The sequence below is a fragment of the Ambystoma mexicanum genome, chromosome 1p (assembly GCF_040938575.1).
Source record: "Ambystoma mexicanum isolate Mex_15411 chromosome 1p, UKY_AmexF1_1, whole genome shotgun sequence".
Lineage (NCBI taxonomy): Eukaryota > Metazoa > Chordata > Amphibia > Caudata > Ambystomatidae > Ambystoma > Ambystoma mexicanum.
The window spans coordinates 28,394,257-28,413,766 of NC_090921.1; the positions used below are offsets into that span (position 1 = coordinate 28,394,257).

General features: G+C 47.1%; 1 protein-coding gene across 4 annotated transcripts in view; it reads left to right on the plus strand.

The window, feature by feature from the left end:
- Positions 1–19,510, plus strand: part of LOC138564919 (zinc finger protein 713-like) — a 122,683-nt gene that overhangs the window by 81,324 nt on the left and 21,849 nt on the right. For all 4 annotated transcript variants that reach the window (XM_069642943.1, XM_069642941.1, XM_069642944.1 and 1 more), the window contains one exon: positions 5,817–5,915. In XM_069642943.1, coding sequence (XP_069499044.1) covers positions 5,817–5,915 — 99 coding nt within the window. The remainder of the gene's footprint in view (positions 1–5,816; positions 5,916–19,510) is intronic.

Here is a 19,510-nt window from a genome sequence, read left to right on the forward strand (position 1 = left end):
GCTCACATTGACCCCTCTTGAGATGAGCCGGGCTGCTCAACCACACTACCAACCTGTATAGTACAGACATATACCAAAGGGATGAAGGCTAAGGAGGCAGTGTGGAACCCTGATGGTTTACCCTTACATCTAGGATCCCCTTTCACATGGCCAGTTGGCCCACAAGCATAACATTTACCCAATGTTTTCTGGAATGGGGGTTTCTGCTGACCTCCCTCTGGTTTAGCACCAGAGGTTTCACTAAACTGATTTGGTTTCCCATATGGCTTTCCATTTTTCTGTTTGTGGCACTCTTTTGGGTGGTTGGATTTAGAATTCTCTGTCATCTTTCTTGTGCTGCTTCCCCTCATCTTTTTTGTGAGTGGCCCCAGAATCCTTGTAAGTGGCCTTGTTGGCAACCCACAAGTCAGCAGCCTTTGCTAGCTTCTTGAGATAAATCTCTTTTGAGTCAGCCAAGTGCTGTCTCAGCTCAGGAGAGCAGGAATCAAAAATAGATCCCAACAAAAAATGATTTTTCATTCCTTCAAAGGAGTTCACTCTGTAACCCTTAACCCATCCATCCCCATTTTTCAAACATTCACACACCCAGGTAGCCCAAGGGGTACCATCATGCTTTTTGAGGGTCCTAAACCTCTCAAGGTACTAGGAAGAAGTTTTTCCAAAATCTAGCTATCAAAGCTAGCTTCACATTCTCATACTTCAATCTTTCAAGTCTCCCGACCTCCATTACAGCATCAGTTGCAACCTGGGGGAGCCTACACAAAAGCCAAGGAATCAACAGATTCCCTGTGAGGCCCGGAACCCCATGGTTGTATTCAAAAGCACTGAACCAATCCAAAATATCAACTTTCACCTCATACATACTCACTGCTTCTTTGGGCAGGCGAGGCCTCTTGGGACTGGAAGACCTAGAGGACTCTGGGGTGGAAACATTTTCAAGAGACAATCTTTTCATTTCAAGAGCCTTTCCAATTCCCTGAGTTTGATGTCCTGATGCTTGGCTTCAGCCTGAGCTTGCAACCTTTTAAATTCCAATTCAAGTCTCATTTTCTCAAGAGACACATATTCTCGACTCAGTAATGGACCTTGTGCGGTACCATTGTATAAAGGTTGAGGCTAAAGGGCCTGCTGAGGCAAAGAGGGGCTACCATCCTGGGACTCATCCCTCACTTCTGAGTCTTCTAAGACATTAGAGTGAGACTCTGAATTATCGTCCTCATTATTAATTTCCACATGTTCTGGAGTAGTAGGAGTTACAGACCCACTATCCAACTTTTGATGATCTAACAACCTTGTAGTCAATTCATTTTTATTTCCTTTCACAAAGAGGTTCCTCATCCTACACGCTTCTTTCAGTAGTTCTACTGTTAGAATGATCAGGGCTTTCTGCTTGAAGTTATCCATATTTGGCATGTTACAGTTGCTATCCCAGTGGAGCTTAGCCTTGTGAAGGTTTTTAGTTGAACAAAAGCAAAGCAAATACTTAGTGTAACAACTCTACAATAGATCCTCACTGCCTGCCGCCAGTGTAAGGCAAGATTATATGCAGTACCCTGTGGGAGACTGCACCAGCCTTGTCCTCTTGGCAATAGTTAACCCAACCTTTGGCATAAGCATGTACTACACAAGTTGGTAGAGTGGTCGAGCAGCCAAGCTTATCTCAAGAGGGGTCAATGTGAGCTGTAAGGTTGTAACAGAGTTTCACAGTGACAGTTATCCAAATAAACACTCAAGGTTCCTTGATTAAACAATTATTTATTCATTGAACAGTCGGTTATATAAGCCTTCTTCAGAAGGGAGCAACACATATATAACACTTAAATATACTTCAAAACACACCCTTAGTTTCTCTAAATCAGATGATACCCATTGGGGATGGCACACCGACACTTCCTACACCCTCAGGTGACTTAAATAGCTGTGGACATTGATTTATCACTGGTACATTTAGAGCAATACTGAGTTTGGTGCAAACGTTTAGATATAGGAATAAAACAGAGGTTAACAATTCATTCAGAAACTGGTAAGTACTTTTAACATACTCCACTGCAAAGTAAACTAACCCTTTCCTGGGGGAAATGTAAGGCACAGAGTCAGAGCTCAGAAGGGTTTCTCGGGGAGCCAGGCCAGCCGATGTTAGTTGAGCAAAGCCTAGGGGAGCTGAAGATCTTCTGGTAGGTAAGTAAAAGTCTTGCACAAAGTTTTTAGAAGAGTTTACAGAAATAAGAACACATGAAGGGCCACAAGCTGGGAGGCATGTGAGTGGCAAAGCTGTGGCAACTCTGCAAAGGCAACCAAGACAAGTCTCAACTAAGAGAGCTAGCACGGCTACACAACAAGAGGTAAGTTCTCTTAGGTTTACAGTACCTTTGGTTGGTTGTATACTAATTGACCTTTTCACAGATGACCTCAGGAGAATTGACCTCGGGAGAATTGAGCTAATTTAGAAGGTCAATTAGGACATATATGCGTGGGGGAAACCCCCTGCAGCCCCCCACCCAATCCAAAACCCCCTGCAACACCCCACCCAATCGCCTTATATTATTTATAATCCAAAACCAACCCAAGACATATATAAAATAATATAACGGTCCATTGTGCAGAAGGTCAATTGTAAAAGGTCAATTTGGGTAATACCCCCTTGGTTAGAAGAAAACTGGATCCAGTTACACTTCTGTTCCTGTGTGGGTCTGCAGATCCTGTGTTCCTGGGCCTCAGTCATGGGGACAAGAGGGAGGATGTCTGGGGACTCCTGCAAGACGAATGGAAGGTCGGTGGCAGCAATGAACAAACTTCAATTCAGAACCACTTCGCGGTTTCAGCTCCTTGCGTCTCAGCAAATAGCACCACCGCGGTTCTCGGCTGTCGAGATGGACTTTCTTTGCTTCTGGGGTCCAGCACTCTGTTGAGGTGGCTCAGGCTTGGTCAGTCCTTCCGGGGAGTCCGGAGGATCTTCCTATAGCTCGGGTCTGGCTTAAAAGTGATGCACTCCAGTCTGGTGTTCCTCTCCCTGGCACTTCGGTTCCTGCAGCAGCAATGGAAATACAGCCAGCTTCGAGAGGATGTCCGGACAAGTTCAATTTGGGGTTATTTGATCCCACCAACCCAAGGGGAGAAGTTGTCATTGCAGGGCTTCTCTAGTCGAGGCGAATTCGGAGCTTCAGCACAGCAGCAGGGCTTCACCGGGCAAACCAACGGTCCAGGAGTTGCAGAAGGCATCTTTCAAGTACTTCTTCGGATTCCTTTGTTCCAGTGGTCGACTCTGCCTTCCAAGCAAAAAGCCTGGCCTTTTATGCAGGTTTCTCCCATTCATTCCAGCCTAGCTCTCAGTCACACAGCAGGGTGGCTGTCCCCCAAGGACAGCCAGCCGGCCAATCACCTTTGGGTGCATTCCTGTAACCAGGGGGATTAAGCACAGGGAGTTTCGGGCACCTCCCTCACTTCCTGCCCCTGCCAGACACGCTGGAGACAGAGGTGGGCTTCACTTGTGAATCCCGCCAAAGACAAAACAAACAAAGGGACCAAACCTGGTTTTGCACGCAGAGTAAATCTCAAGAAAGGACCTTTCTAACAAGAAATGGTGAAAAAAAAAGAAGACTGGGGCCATTTTGGCAGTTGCAGCCCGCGGTAAAAATACACAATGGTAGTAAAAAGTAAACCACTGCCACCAGCCATTAATTGTAGAATGGGGGGGTAACATAAAAATGTTATATGAGAAACTAGAAAAAGGGGATACTAGGTAACCCCTCCAGCATCCTATTGTAAAATAGTGTGTGCTGGTCTAGAAAGTTACAAAATGTAAGTAAATTCCATTTCACTTCACTTCTCATGGAAACAGTAGTTTCACCAAGAGAAGGTATCTACACCTTTGGGAAATCGATGAGACTTCCCTGTGCCACTGCACTGAAGGTGCTGTGTGTCACAATGTAAAGATGATGCCTATGGAGTTTGTCAGACTCTAAAGTGAAAAGAAACGCAGGCCCTCATTCCGAGGTTGGTGGTAGTCATGGCGCTATTAGCGCCATGACTGCCACCAATAACGGTCCCGACTCTGGTATAGTTCAATGGGGATTTACCAGTGTATTCCGAAAAAGCCATTCCCCATTCCCATTTGAGCCCCCATAGGGCTCAATGGGAATGGGAAAGGCGCTAATTATTAGCTCTGAAGTCCCTTAAAGGGTCCCGGCCCCCACGCCTGAATTAGGCCAACGGTGTTCAAATCACACAAAAAATACATGAGGGTGAGAAAAAATGGGCTCCCTCTCTCCAGGTTAGAAATTAAAAGTACTAAAGTCCAGCAAAAGAGCTGGGGTCTCTAAGCTAGAAGGGAATTAGCACATTTCTGAGAATTCTCCCTAACACCCGGGTCCGCGCTTAGAAACCTCTGGGTATTAAGCACGTTATAAATAACCAATTACAAAAGATGACCTGCAATGGCGTCTGCCTTCACTACACCCCTCGCCAATCGCCACAATACCTGCCCATCTCAATGGTGTAGCCCTCGGGCAATGCTTTGTTCACCCGGCTGCTTCCGTCACTCCCTGCTGCGCAACCAGGCATCGGCTGTCCCACCTCCATGCTCCCCCACCTTGCAAGGCTTGTTGTATGCAAGCAGGCAGCTTCTGGAACCCTCCTCCGTCTGCACCGCTGATGTTACCCTCCTCCAGTTGACTCGACATCGGGAGACCCAACAACTCACACAATGCTGCTGTCTCTGGAACCTCAGCCGGCACACTCACTTGTCCCTCGCACAACCTGCTGGTGTTTCTGTTCCTCTACCGGTGAGTCTGTGGGGGGGAATTACACGGGGAGCTATGCGTTTAGGCGACCATGATCCCGTGCCCCCTGGCCTCTCGCTAATGATTGTTTTTGCAGGAATTCAGGGCAGGGAACGGGTTCAAGGACATCCATATTGCTTATGAATCAAGTAGCTGAAAGCAAACTTGGTAAACATGTTTTTATTACCTCAGGAGCAGGTAAACAACTGCTATGAAGCAGGTTACCTTTCTAAGTGCTGCTTAGAAATACAATTGGCATCTATCACTGAGATTTTGGAAGAGAAGGTGGGTGATTTGGGTGGTGAGGGGCAGGTACTGGGTGGGAATGATAATAGAGACTAGCATGCCCTTCGCCAGTCAGTGGGTGTTTAAAAAGCTAAAAAAAACACACAGGCTGTATCCCTCCTTGTCACATCTCAGTCTTATCTTCACATACCATGCTAATAGTTTTGTCATAAAAGTAGCGCTTAAAGCAACACCTAATGTCCAAAACTTGAAATCGTCATGTTGGATGATGAGCGTTTTTCTTTGGTGTAATCACCATATTCACACATGCTTATAGAACGACGACAATCGCATGATCTAGTGGTGCACTGCTGACAAAACAAATGTGTACTTTGGTTGCTTGACAAGGCAAGGAACGAAGCATGTTTAAACTAGTTTGTTGAGAAATTTTGAAGGTACTACCCATTCTGGAGTGTGCACGCATGGTGGCATTGACTGGGATAGCGGAAGCCTAAGACAGGAATACATTTACTTTCATGCTGCGTCTTTTACTGAGGCTATTGAAAAATATTGTCTGGCATCCTCAACTCTCTCCCTTCCTGCTTGCCTCGGCATGGTTACATGTGAAATGCACGATCAAGCTCTTCATTCATTCACATGCAAGTGGGGCACCTTGCTAGACGTGCACAGAGCAATCCTGTCGACTGTTCAGTGCCTCCCAGAATGCTCTCTGCTTAGTGAATTCCTGTTTAATGATACACTTTACCTGATGCTGTAATGTGACACTTACATTTTCTTTCTTCTATGTAACAGGATATGAGGTTGTGTCCCTCTGTATAAAAGATGAGAACGTGGCTTATGAAATGGAACATCAGGACAGCCAAAGAATGGATGTCCCCAGTAGACCCACAGGTGAGTACATGATGACTTCCTGCTTGCACACCAGCACATTTGTTAGGCTTGATTTCCGAGGGAGGGTCAAGATATACAAAACCATTTGTTTACAGGGTGTTTTCCTCTGAGCCCCTAACCCTCCAGGTGATAGGATTGCTAGGCAGTGAATGGAGCCCTCCAGAAGATATGAGCTGGTAAGGGACCTTACATACTTTTGATTTGCGCACAATATTTAAATGTCCTTGCAGTAGGTCTATCATATATATTTTGAGATTAAAGTTGTGCAAGATTTTGTCTACAAAATAGTAGTTGTTGGTCACAGGATAGTGAAATCTTTAGCTATGTCCATCTGTACTTTATTGAAGCCCCCAGGCCCCAATAGTCAATTGAACTCCCAAACAAGATGTTAACCTAAGGCGCCTGTTGGCACAATGTAAAGCCATGGAGGTAAATAGGAAGGATGCACACAGGCCTAGTGGACAGAAAGAACACAAAGAAGGCCTCCAACAGGATCAGAGGAACTTGTGAAGATGTCAAGTAGCCTTATTCTGCTTACCTGGACCGAGGAAGTGAGATGGCAGAGGTGAGTGTGACGCCGTCAGCCAGGAGTACACAATTCTCTTCTGGATGGACCGGAGACCCTACACTTATAGAACAATGGAAGCAAGCTAGAGGCACGCGAGGGGACCACAAGAGAAGACTGAGGGGAATCCTCGGGAGCAGCAGCTGGAGAGGTTGTGTTATCTGCTGGACGGGCTGAGGTCAGCGTGGTAGCCAGGCAACACCAGAGGAGCAGGAGCACCATTTCAGGAAGGCTTTGAGAAGATCCCCAAAAGAAAGGATGTAAGAGACATGTTGTTGAGGAGCTGCAGAGAGGTGTCCTTGGAGCAGCAGCATGGGTTGTCAACCTGATGCGCAAGGTCAGAAAACTGAGGCCCTGACCCTAGAGTCAAGAGCGAGCCCCTTGTGAGGAATAAACACTAAAAACCACTCCAGGTCACAGAAATTGCAAGAGTTATCACAGTCAAGGGTCACAGGTTGCGGTGGGAACAAAGTCAAAGTACATCAGTGTTCAAACAAAAGGCCTAGCAGAGGCAACAGCCACGCCAGAAGGATGCAGTGCTAGGATTCCAGGGTCATGCAGCACCTACAAGCCATGAGCACAAACATGCTTTCCAGAGAACAGATCCAGTTGGTCACATCAGATTATGGGAAAGGGGCACAAGACAAGGTTCCTTCAGGAGGACTTCACCGTCAGGTGTCTTGGAGTCCAAAACGTGCCAGTGCAGAGCTTCAGTCGACTCCCTTGGGTCGGTCATCTAGCAGATGCCCCAGGATCAAATCCCAAAACCAGAGAATTACCCTAACCCCTAGTCAAATGCACCTTTCAAACATTTGCAGCCAATCAGTGTTTGGTACCACGCAGAAATTTTTGCTGGCATTTCTTTGGTGCAATGGAGTGCACTGAGCAGGTGATATGGCACAAGACCAAGACTGGCGTGGAAATCAATGCTGTGGACAGCACAAGTGTAGGAATAACTCAAAAAGAATGGGTTATCAATAGGGAATCTTAAATTCAGCATGCTTCAGTGGAACCCCACCCGCTCTTCTGAGCTCTCTCGTGTGTTGAGGTAGTGAAAGGCCTCCGTTTGTGACAGCCAAGGAGGGAAAAGGGATTCTAGGGGGCAGGGGGAATTCAAAGAAAAGGGCAAGGAACATATGGTATTAATATCCAGACAGTACAGAACCACTTGCCAAGTTCCAGCAACTGGTATTCATCTGGTCCTGTGGTCTTGACCAGTCAACCACCCTATTATTTGTCTTTGGGGTGCATTTTTCACTGGGTTCCCAACCTCGGTTGTTTGAGTACAATGATCACGCACTCTGTGGCTGACAACTTCCAGGTTTGGGAGAAGTCTGAGGACTTCTTACAGGAGGTCGAAGGGGGTGTTTGGAGCTCCTCTCTAGCTCTGGGTCGGTTATGACCAGTCTCAGGCTCTGGGATTTCCCTTTCTACTGAACAACCCACTTTCTGGCCCCTCCTCTGGTACACTCCATGACTCCTGGTGAGAATACACCATGTATTACCTCCTCCATCCAACTTGAGATTCTGCCCTGGACCGACCTGGTCTCTTTTACTAGAAGGGGCTCTTGTTCTCCACCCACCTCCTTGGATATAGAGGTGGTATCTTCTGACCCAGCTCATTTATTTTTGCCACTGATTTTCTCCAGCATGGGGTCTGGCATGGATTCACATGCTCATGAATATTCCCCATCGTCAGGCTGGGAATCCTCGGTAAAGAAAAAATCAGTATCAGTTCCGTGCTACCAAATCTGCGGATGGCTTCCAGGGGCGGGGCATAGGAAGAGGGCAGTCATTGGCTGGGGGCAGTTTGACCCAGAGATCAGTGATTGGTTACTACTAAGAAAGACAGATCAGAAACAAAACTGATACTGATTTTTTGTTTACCGAGGATTTCCAGCCTGACGACGGGGAATATTCATGAGCATGTGAATCCATGCCAGACCCATGCTGGAGAACAACAGTTACAGGTAAGTAACTTGTTCCTTGTTCAAGCTCCACCCATCTAGGACGACCCGAGGATACTAGCCACGCTTGGGTATTTGCTAATTGTGTTGCCATTTGGTATCCCTGCAAATCGGGCAACCCCAGACCGCCTAGTCTTGCGTTCTTATATATTTCTAAGTAACCTTCGATGGAGTATCCACCTTATGTATTTTTACATGATATTCCATTTTTCCAAGACTTTAGTTTCAACCATCTCAAAATAAAAATCACTGGGTGGTTGGTTGATAATAGTTACCCCTACATATATGTCAATGACCTCAAGAGTATTAGAGTTGATCTTCCATCTATATGATCTTCGTTCTTTTTTCCTTTTTGAAACCCTCACCTTCATTTTATTTATATTTATACTTAAATTATTTTCTTTAGAGTAATGGTATAAGATTTCGAGCATCTTCTGCAACCCCCCGGTGTTTTGTCTAGTATTATAGTATTGTCGGCATACATGATGCTATTGATTGCCAGCCCGCCCCACTTTGGGAGGGAAATTATTTATTCCAACACATTTATCCAAAATATCCGACACATAGAAGTTATATAACACACGGGGTGGTTACGCAGCCCTGCATGAGGCATATGTTAGTTTTAATTTCTGGGGATTTTTTTTACCTTTACCTAAGCAGATAATCACTGTGGTTTCTCTATGCATTTCTTGTAGGAAATATAGAATCGTAGGGCATAACTTCTTATCTGCTAATTTCTTCCAGAGTATATCCCTATCGACACAGTCAAACGCCTTAGAGTAATCGATATAACAGGCATACAATTTCATATCTCTTTGATCCCGTGTGTCAGGAATCATATGTTTCAGTATCACCAGGTTATCTAGAGTGCTGTGCTTCTTTCGGAAGCCCGTTTGTTGGATAGGTAAGTGATCATTTTCATTACTCCATGTAGTTATGCTACCTACCAATAGGGAGCTAAATATCTTACAGCTACTATCAATCATGGCTAATAAGTGATAGTTTTCTGGATTTTTCTTATCCCCTTTTTTGTGTATCGGGACAACCATCGCCTTGCGACAATTTACCGGGATGATCCCACTTTCCCAGATTTCTGAGAATATTGTGTGTAAAAATACTGGCAATTTTTTTGGGTTGCATTTCAATGGGATATTTGCTAACCCATCGGGTCCCGGTGCTCTGGAAGATTTCATTTTATTTATGATTTTTAATATATCCAGGATGTTCTGTTTTGCGATTGAATGCTGCACAGGTGTTCATGAGACTTGGAAGGGAGAGCACCTGAGGCTACATGAAGGTCTGCCACCATTTTAGATGCCAATAGGGCCATGGGCTGGAGTTTTTTCCCCTCCCCCTGGAAACCCCATGTTAGGGAGAATTCTCATAAATGTGCTAATTCCCTTCACCTTAGAGACCCCCAGCAACTTTGCTGGATTTTGAGGACTTGATCTTTTTACCTGGAGAGAGTGTGAGCCTTTTTTTCCCACTCTCTCATGTATTTTTATGTGTGTTTTACTCTTGTGTTGTTTGATTAAGGAGTTTTAGACAACTACATAGGCATCATCTTTTCCTGTGTGTTACAAAGCACCCTCAGTGCAGTGACACAGGGAAGCCTCTTAGGCTGTCCTGAGCTTTAAATACCTTCTCTGGGATAAACTACTGTTTCCTAGAGAATGTAAAGTTAAATTGACTAAAGTCTTTTTTAAGTTCCTAGACACAGCGCACACACTATCTTACAATAGAGTGCTGGAGGGGTTACCTAGTATCCCCTGTGTCTAGAAACTCTTGTAGCAGTCAAATGCTACCCTTTCCTATCGAAATGGCTGGTGGCAGTGGTTTTACAACAAACTACCATGATTTTTCCCGACCGCAAACACCTGTAGATAAAAATCACGGGAGCCATGTTTTTCAAGATGGCACCTAAGCCCCCTTATGTTTAAACAGGTCTCGTTCTTCTTTTTTCACCATTTCTTTTTGGAAAGGTCCTTCTAGAGTTTGTCTCTATGTGCCAAACTAGGTTTGGTCCCTTTGTTTCTATGCCTTTGGCGGGCTTCAGGACTGAAGACTGCCTCTGGTGCCCGAGTGTCCGGGGTGGGCAGTAAATGAGGGAGGTGCCCTACACTTCCCGTACTTAGTCTCTTAGGAGACCCAAATGCACTCTGGCGTGATTGGCTGGCTGACTGTCTGGCAAGGACAGCCACCCTGCTGGGTGAGTGGCAGCTAGGCTGGAATGAATGGGAGAAAACTGTTTAAAAGACGAGTCTCTTGGCTTGGAAGGCAGAGTCGACCACTGCAACGAAAGAACCAAAGACGAGCTGGAAGAGGACGGCTGCAGCAACTACTGGACCGTTAGTTTGCCCAGTGGAGCCCTGTTGCAGCTTCGAATCGCCAAGTTCATCTCGACAGAGAAGCCCCATCAAGGACAACTTCTTCCTTTTTGAGTTGGTGGGACCAATCAACTCGTAAGCCACCTGGATACCATTCTCGGAGCTGGTTAGGATTAAGCAGGGGGAAGGACACCAGCTTGTGTGCTTGAAGAACAGCAACCGGAATCTAAGATTTGACAATTTGCCAGCTTTGAGACCTGTCCCCGTGCAGTGCAGGAGTCCCCTGACGTCCTCCCTCTTGTCCTCACGACTGAGGCTCAGGAACAGCCAGATCTGCAGGAACTGCCAGGAACAGAAGTCTTCAGCTGCATCTTTTTCGAAGGGATTGTGTCCTCTGACGTATTCCTTATCTTTGATAATTCGTCTCCAGCTTGCTGGCCTCGTACATTTTTTTCTCTGTAGAGGGGGCTGCGCGTCGACGTCCGCCGAGTCGATGTCCCTCGACAGCCTCCGTATCGGTGCCAACGTCACCATGCCCATAAATAGCCACGCGCGGTGTCCGTTGCTCAGTTCCATTTTTCCGCGCTTCGTGGGGCCTCGGAATATCGTTGCTCAGTTCAGTCAGATAAATCCTCTTCTATTTACTCGAAATACCAACTCGTTCTCGATGGCTTCTTCATCTGAACCGATGACTACGCGGTCCGGCTTAAAAAAATGTCGAGACTGCGGAAAGAAAATGTCGATAACGGATCCACACAGGATCTGCTTGTGGTTCTTGGGAGTCGAGCACCATTGTTCGGAGTGCGAGGACTGCATGTCCATGACGGCGAAAGCCTTGAAGGAGCGCAAGGGGAAGCTCGAGATTTTCTTCGGCCGAGTCGAGGCATTCGTCTCCTTGCTGTCGAAATCATTCCCATTCTAGGTCTCGAAGTAGCTCCCACCTTTCGTCGAGATCTAGACACTCAAAGAAGAGACGTCGAAGATCCCCTTCCTCGTCATCTTCTGTTTCCCCAGAAAGGGTCTCCTGCCCCACAAAACACAGCTCTCAGGCTGAGTGGGAGGAATTCAGGAAGAAAATGCTAAGCGTCTTTGAGAAAGCGGCCTCGACCCCCTCAAAGACAGCTGAGGGTGATACCCCGGGTGAAAAACCCAAAAAATCGAAACGCTGCGAGTCGCTGCACCCGGCGAAAGAGTCCACCCGAGAGCGCCACAGGCCATCGGGTAAGAAGGCACCATCTTCGACGCCGTCGTTGAAGATCCCTTCGACACATGGATCAGTGCCATCGACGCCGTTGTCGAAGGGTTTTTCGACGCATCGGTCGATCGAATCGACGCCATCGTCGACGCAGATAAAAGAGAAAACCATGGCTACTTCACAGCCAACGGTTATACCAAGAGCCTCCGGCACGACACCGAGACCGTCGTCGACATCCTCGAGTAGTATCCCGATCCTCTCGAGTTCTTCGAGGCCTCTTCCAGTTTTCTCGACGCCTTTCTCGGCGCATTCGAAGCCTGTCACATCGGCATCGACGACATCGACGTTTTCTCACCCAATAATGAAGAGTTTGGCTCCTTCTGCCTTAGAAATGGGTTTTACACCATTTCCGAGGTCAGAGTACCCCGGATTATCTTCAATCTATGAAGAAGGGGAGGATTCTGACCAGGAAACCTTCGGGTTGCAGAGGACCACACTACCTGTTTCAGAGGCTTTTACCTCTGAGGAAAGAAGGTTGAAAGACCTACAGGAATCATTACATGAGGCAAGTGGGCTGGACACTTCCCCAGAAGTGGAGTTTGTTAAACCAGACCCAGGGGAACATGCCGAAACACCCTATAGAACCCTGATAGCAAGGATTATTGAATTTATGGGTTGGTCTGCGCCTTCACCTGTTTTTCAACAGGATGACCTGACAGACATACTAGACAAAGGTCCACAGAAGGATCCTGTGGTCCCCTTTCATGCAGCCTTGCAAAGGAAGATTTCATAAAATTTGGAAACTCCTGAGGTTATCCCTGCAGTCAATAAAATATTGTCAGCCCAGTATAGGGTAGCTGCAGCTGACCCTGAATACTTATCAAAACACCCGACTCCAGAGAGCCTGGTGGTTCAAGTGGCAACTTCATAAAGCAGCAGATCCGCTTAGCCTACTGTCCCACAGGATAGAGATGACAAAAGGTACGATTCTATGGCAAAAAAAGTCTTTTCTGCTTGTAGTATGGCGTTGAAGTCCATCAACGCCACCTGTACGCTCACCAGATTCAGTCACACACTGTGGGAGTGTGCTTCATCAGCGGCTGACTGCATACCGGAAGGAGAGGAAAGAGAAGCCTTCCTTAACATCATTAAAGATGGCAAAGATGCCATGTGCGAATCACTTCAAACTGGCATCGATTCCGCTGACAGTATCAGCAGGGCCATGGTGGCAAGTACGACAATCCGCAGGCATGCGTGGTTGCGAAAGTCTGGCTTTGCTCCAGATGTACAGGCCAGACTTTTGAATATGCCCTTTGACGGCTCTTCTTTATTCGGTAAAAAGGCTGATGACAGTCTGGAAAAGTTGCAAACATCTAAAGCAGCGGCAAAATCTTTAGGAGCTGCAATCCGCCAAACTCCTTTTTGCCCCTCAGGAACCTCTGGGAGAGGAAAGTCCTTTCGCTATTATTCCGCATTCGGGAAAGGCAGAGGACAGCCGGCTCAAAGAGGCCAAAGGAGATCCACCCGAGGTGGACGGGTCAAAAGTATTAAGGCCGCAGCAGCAGCAGGTGCCTCTTTACCCTCGGCATCTGCATCAACCGCCCCCAAACCACTCTGAGGCCTTTCCACACAATACACCTGTAGGGGGCAGGTTAACTCACCATCTGACGGAATGGCAGGCTATAACGTCAGATGCTTGGGCATTGGAGACAGTTGCCCAGGGTTACTGCCTACCCTTTCTACACATCCCTCAGAGTCATCCACCGGGGCACAGCTCTCTAAAAGTTCCAGATCCGCCCCTCTTGCAGGAAATTATAGACCTACTAGAGAAAGGTGCCATAGAACCGGTACCTGTAGCAGACAGGAACAAGGGCTGGTACTCCCCATACTTTCTCATACCAAAGAAGGACGGAGGACTGAGACCTATCCTGGACTTACGACAATTGAACAAGTTCCTCAGGAAGGACAAGTTCAAGATGGTAACTCTCTCTCAGATCCTTCAGGCCCTCCAGCTCCAGGACTGGCTGGTATCTCTGGACCTTCAGGATGCTTATTTCCATGTGCCAATCCATCTCAAACACAGGAAATACCTGAGGTTCGTAATTGGCAGCTCTCGATCAATTTCGAGTTCTGCCATTTGGGCTGACCTCCGCCCGAGGGTCTTCACCAAGCTAATGTCGGTAGTGGCTGCGAGTCTAAGGAGGGAAGGGATCCACGTCTAACCCTACCTGGACGATTGGCTGATCAGAGCGGTATCTTCGGAAACAAGCTCAGATCCAGCTAGATTATGTCTGCCACTTCCTTCACAAACTGGGCTTCTCCCTCAATTTAAAGAAGTCACAGATGATACCATCACAGAGACTCCAGTTCATTGGAGCGGTCCTGGACACTTCCCTGGGAAAAGCCTCGCCACCAGAGGTGAGGTCTCAAGATATTCTGCAGATGGTCAACAAGTTTCAAAATGCCCAACGTCTCCCAGCCTTTGACTTTTTGAGGTTGCTAGGCCTCATGGTATCCTGCATCTTCCTTGTGCCAGAGGCTCGCCTGAGAATGAGATCTCTTCAGTGGGCACTGAGAACTCAGTGGTCGCAATTCTCAGGGAGAATGACAGATCTCCTCCGGATTCCGGACAAGGTAGCCCACGACCTTCAATGGTGGGCCTATCCAGAGAACATCTTGAAAGGAGAACTGTTTTGGCAACCATAGCCGGAGATAACAGTCACAGACACCTCACTCACGGGGTGGGATGCCCATGCCAACGACTTGATCATCAGCGGTCGTTGGTCTCCATCGGAGTCCAGACTACACATCAACCTATTAGAGCTGAGAGCGATCAGACTAGCACTGAAAGGTTTCCTGCCATCAGTACAGGGGAGAAATGTCCTGATAATGACGGACAACACAATGGCCATGCACTACCTCAACAAAAGAGGAGGTGTAGGGTCACTGCCACTGTGCAGAGAGGCAATGTAGCTCTGGTTTTGGGCAATTCAGGAAGGAATCACTCTATCGGCAGTTCACCTAGCCGGAGAGAAGAACTTGACAGCGGACGCTGTGAGCATGCAGAGCACAGTCTCCCACGAGTGGGAGCTAGCTCAGGAAGTCCTTCAAGAGATCTTTGCCCTTTGGGGAACCCCTCAGGTGGATCTGTTCGCCACCAGCACCAACAGGAAGTGCGATCTGTTCTGTTCAAGGGAATTACTCCCGAGAGGAGCTCTAGGGGACGCGTTCGTAGTGAACTGGGTGTTCCCACTTCTTTACGCGTTTCCACCAGTCCCTGTTATTCCTCAAATGATCAGGAGGTTGAGAAGATTCCGGAAAACCATGATCCTAATTGCCCCGGACTGGGCCTGGAGAACGTGGTACCCGGACCTTCTAGATATGTCCATCTGTCCTCCAATCCGTCTTCCACTCAAAGAGAATCTTCTCTCACAGAAGGGAGGTCAGGTTCTCCATCCAGACATCAGAACCCTCAACCTTCACGCTTGGCTTCTGAAAGCTTGAGGTACAAGGATTGGGACCTTCCTGATGACGTCATGGAGGTGTTGCTTTCGGCCAGAAGGCCAGCAACAAAGTCTTTATACTGCTGCCGTTGGAACAAATTTTGCAGCTGGTGTAGAGAAGAGAATATCGACCCTTTTTCATGTGGTACACCAACAGTGTCATAGTTTCTACTCTACTTGGCAAAGTCAGGCCTTCAAGTTGGCACTGTAAAAGGCTATCCTGCAGCGCTCTCAATCTTCAAGCGCACTGCGGAGGAACCATCGTATTTCAAACTAGCTCTAGTAATACAATTTCTCAAGGGATTAACTAATGTTTATCCTCCAAGACCATTCCAAGTTCCCTTATGGGACTTAAATTTAGTCTTAAATTTCCTAATGGGTACTCCATTCGAACCACTCCACTCTTGTTCGCTGAGATTTCTCACTCTTAAAACTGTCCTATTGGTAGCACTAACATCTGCTAGGAGGGTGATCGAATTACAAGCTCTTTCTTGTAAACCCCCCCCCATACAATTTTCCATAAGGACAAAGTTGTCCTACAGGTGAAGCCTAATTTCCTCCCAAAGGTGGTTTCTGAATTTCACATCACTCAGAAAATTACCTTACCTTCGTTTTACCCTCCTCCCCATCCAGGGAAAGAGGAAGAAAGGCTACATAGGCTGGACCCAAGGCGAGGTCTGAGCTTTTACATCAGCAGACTGGCTAGAATTAGGCAAGCAGACCAACTGTTTGTAGGATATTCAGGTCACAAGTTGGGACTACCCATAACAAAACAGACCATTTCCAGGTGGATTATTTTGGCCATTCTGTAATGTTACAAACTGGCAGGGAAAGAGCCACCCCAAAATCTTAGGGCTCATTCAACCAGGAGTATCGCAGCCTCTTCAGCCCTCCAAAGAGGGGTACCGGTCCGAGACATATGTGCGGCTGCCACATGGTCGTCCGCACATACATTCACAAACTTTTACAACCTGGATTCCTCCACTAGTCAAGAGACCAGATTTGGCAAAGCCGTATTCCATTCGGTTCATTCCTAAAAGGGAAACATGACATTATTACTCCCACCTCCAATTACATGCCACTGCTATGGGAGTCTATCAAAGATGAGGAATACGTCGGAGGACACAATCCCTTCGATGAACAAGTTACTTCTTACCTTGTAACGTTCTTTCGATGGAATGTTCCTCCGACGTATTCCTTATCGCCCCTCCCATCCATCCCCGATTACTGAGTAATACTTCCCTTGTGGTTGCAGTTTACGCTCCTTAAAGGTCAATAACCAATTCAGGCATGACTTATCTTATGCTACAAAACAGAACTGAGCAACGGACGCCGCGTGTGGCTATTTATGTGCATGGTGACATCGGCGCCGATACGGTGGCTGTCGAGGGACATCGACTTGGCGGACGTCGACGTGCAGCGCCCTCTACAGAGGAAAAATTTCCGAGGCCAGAAAGCTGGAGACGAATTATCAAAGATAAGGAATACGTCGGAGGAACATCCCATCGAAAGAACGTTACAAGGTAAGAAGTAACTTGTTCTTCTTCAATATAAGGTACTGTGAAAACCCGACCGAGAGAACTTGCCTCTCACCGCAAAGGTTCGTGGAACTTTTGGCAACTTGCAACTCCGTGAACTACTTCTAAGAACCGTGGCAAAGACTTTTCCATTTTAAATACCAGAACCGTTTTTACTTGTACAAGACGCTAGCCCATTGACCTTGGCCTACCTATTGCATTGAATCAACTCCTCTGGTGAACTCAAACTATTTGCACTGTTTTAGAGTAACTGTAATATTTGTTTTATTAATTTATGCCTTTTTGCTCCTACTTCAAGGGAGCTCAACTGCTTAGTAATCAGTACTGTAGTATAATTATTGTGTGATATTGTTTGCCTCATTTAGTGAATGCTTTATAAATGATTGTGTAATAAATTAATACATGTTTTTTACCAAAAAACCTTGAATATAAGTGTCTGAATACTTGTCATTGTAGACCTTTATGTAACACCCTTACAAGGTCACATTCCCTCTTGAGATAAGCCTGGCTGCTCAGCTCACTACCAAAAACTATGTGGTACAGACTTATACCAAAGGTTGGTTTTGCTTACACCTGTAGTCCTAGTTGTGTGTAGTTGTCCCAGAGGGTACTGCATGCAAACTTTGCCTAACACCCCATGGTTATGGCCCACATGCGCCTGGGTCTCTCCGCTCCTCTCATGCATGGTTTGGTAAACTGCACCCCTTCTGGTGAGTCTGGGAGGGTGCCTATAGGATTTGTTGCAGAAATCCCTTCCGGGCTATGAGGATAGGGATTGTCTGGTTCAGCTTACTCGCATAATCAAGCTTTCCATTAAAGGACTTTGTAAACATGCTGATAAGGAATCACTCTGTCCCTGCTTGTAAGGAACTTGAAAGTGGTGTCACAATGCTTCCTTAAGGTGGGACTCCGTTCCCCACCATGGATGTTTGAATCTGGCTATGTACCTTGGATGGCCCTGTGTGCGTTTCTCTGTTGGAAATGAGTCTCTTCAAGGACTAGTCATTGCCCTCCCATGGTGATGGTCTATAATGGGGTTAGTGGTGGTGTGAGGGCGTGTGACTTTTCCTTTTATGGACCTGGATATCAGCATGAGGAACGGGATTAGGGTGCCCCTGTGAGTACCCCCATGGTGATGGTCTATAATGGGGTTAGTGGTGGTGTAAGGGCGTGTGACTTTTCCTTTTATGGACCTGGATATCAGCATGAGGAACGGGATTAGGGTTCCCCTGTGAGTACCCCCATGGTGATGGTCTATAATGGGGTTAGTGGTGGTGTGAGGGCGTGTGACTTTTCCTTTTATGGACCTGGCTATCAGCATGAGGAACGGGATTGGGGTGCCACTGTGAGTACCCCCATGGTGATGGTCTATAATGGGGTTAGTGGTGGTGTGAGGGCTTGTGACTTTTCCTTTTATGGGCCTGGCTATCAGCATGAGGAACGGGATTAGGGTGCCCCTGTGAGTACCCCCATGGTGATGGTCTATAATGGGGTTAGTGGTGGTGTGAGGGCGTGTGACTTTTCCTTTTATGGACCTGGCTATCAGCATGAGGAACGGGATTAACATGCCCCTTTGTGTAACCCCATGATGGTTCTGCACATGGGCAGGATTTTTGGGGGGAGAGGGAGTGCATCCTTTTGATTTTCCCCTTGGTGAGACCAACCATGTGTGGGAAGCTTGGGGTGACTGTCCCAGCGTTTCTATAGTGTTGCTGTGGCAGGGGGTGAACATTCCTGTGACTTCATCCTCCCACAGTGCTGGCAGTCATTTGTGGTGGTATTTGGGTACCTCATATATCTCCTCCGGGTCCAGCATTTACTAGCTCGGTGGTGACCCCTGAACCCTTTGACCATGCTACTGTTGGTCACCAAGGTTAGACATGGACTTCTTTGCACAGGGCAAATCCAGGGAAGATCGATTCCAGGGGAATTGTAGACGGGCATCCTCCTCAGACACCCATGAGCGCACCCACTCGGTCCTCAGGAAATTGCCGAAATCGAGCGAAAGCTTTAGGCGACTCACACTGTGGGTACACAGATTAATAGGTCAGCGTCTACGTAATTGTCGATTCAGGATCCCTTGTATTTATTTATTTCATTTGTAAAGCACGCGTATAACCGAGAGGCAATAAGGCGCTGTTGCAGGTACAAGACTACTAGTGAAGCTAGTGTCATACAGACATGGTTACGATATGTAATCAGGGATAACACTGGTACATTAACCAAGTGTCAGTACTCGAAGCAAATTAACAGGCAGCATGGTGGTGTGGCATTGTAAGTTAGTGGATTGCGGGCAGGGGTTTTGGGGTTGAGAGTTAGGAGAAAAGTTGAGTTTTCAGTGCCTTGCGGAAGGTCCAGTCGGATTTCTCAGCCCTCAGGGAGGGTAGCAGGCCGTTCCATAGTTTAGCAGCCCGGTGTGGGAAGCTGGAGCCTCCGGCTTTGCATCTCTTTACTTTTGGAACAATAGTTGATCCATATAGGGGCTCTGGTAGGTCTAGAT